At 50.0% G+C, this 364-nt stretch overlaps 1 protein-coding gene across 1 annotated transcript in view; it reads left to right on the top strand.

Moving 5' to 3' along the window:
- Positions 1–364, top strand: part of LOC119592951 — a gene marked incomplete at its 5' end in the record, with an annotated part of 23,747 nt that overhangs the window by 1,141 nt on the left and 22,242 nt on the right. The window contains 1 exon segment of the mRNA XM_037941843.1: positions 139–276. Coding sequence (XP_037797771.1) covers positions 139–276 — 138 coding nt within the window.

Here is a 364-nt window from a genome sequence, read left to right as displayed (position 1 = left end):
TATATATCCATCTTGCTAGCAGCATGCACGAATATCCCAAAGCCTCCTGTAAAACCAGGATTCATCTCCTCTCTATTCGATCGAAACAAAGATCAACACGACAGGATACCTCTTAACATCTTCACTAACCTTCGGCAGGAAAGAGGTGGGAAGACAAGGTGGCGGAGGTCAGGATCGAGATGGAGAAGGAGGGCGCTGACCTGCTGGTGCTGACGGCGCTGGACGAGGTGGCTTGGATGCTCAACCTCCGCGGAAATGACATTCCTTACAATCCTGGTAAGATCTGTAAGATCCGCGCCTGGTGTGGTAGCGGTTGTATTCATGTGATGATAGTGTTGTGGAAAAGTCGATAGCAGACGCATCG

The sequence above is a fragment of the Penaeus monodon genome, chromosome 31 (assembly GCF_015228065.2).
Source record: "Penaeus monodon isolate SGIC_2016 chromosome 31, NSTDA_Pmon_1, whole genome shotgun sequence".
Lineage (NCBI taxonomy): Eukaryota > Metazoa > Arthropoda > Malacostraca > Decapoda > Penaeidae > Penaeus > Penaeus monodon.
The sequence above is the reverse complement of the archived record's forward strand: the minus strand, read 5'-3'. Positions and strand labels throughout refer to the sequence as shown.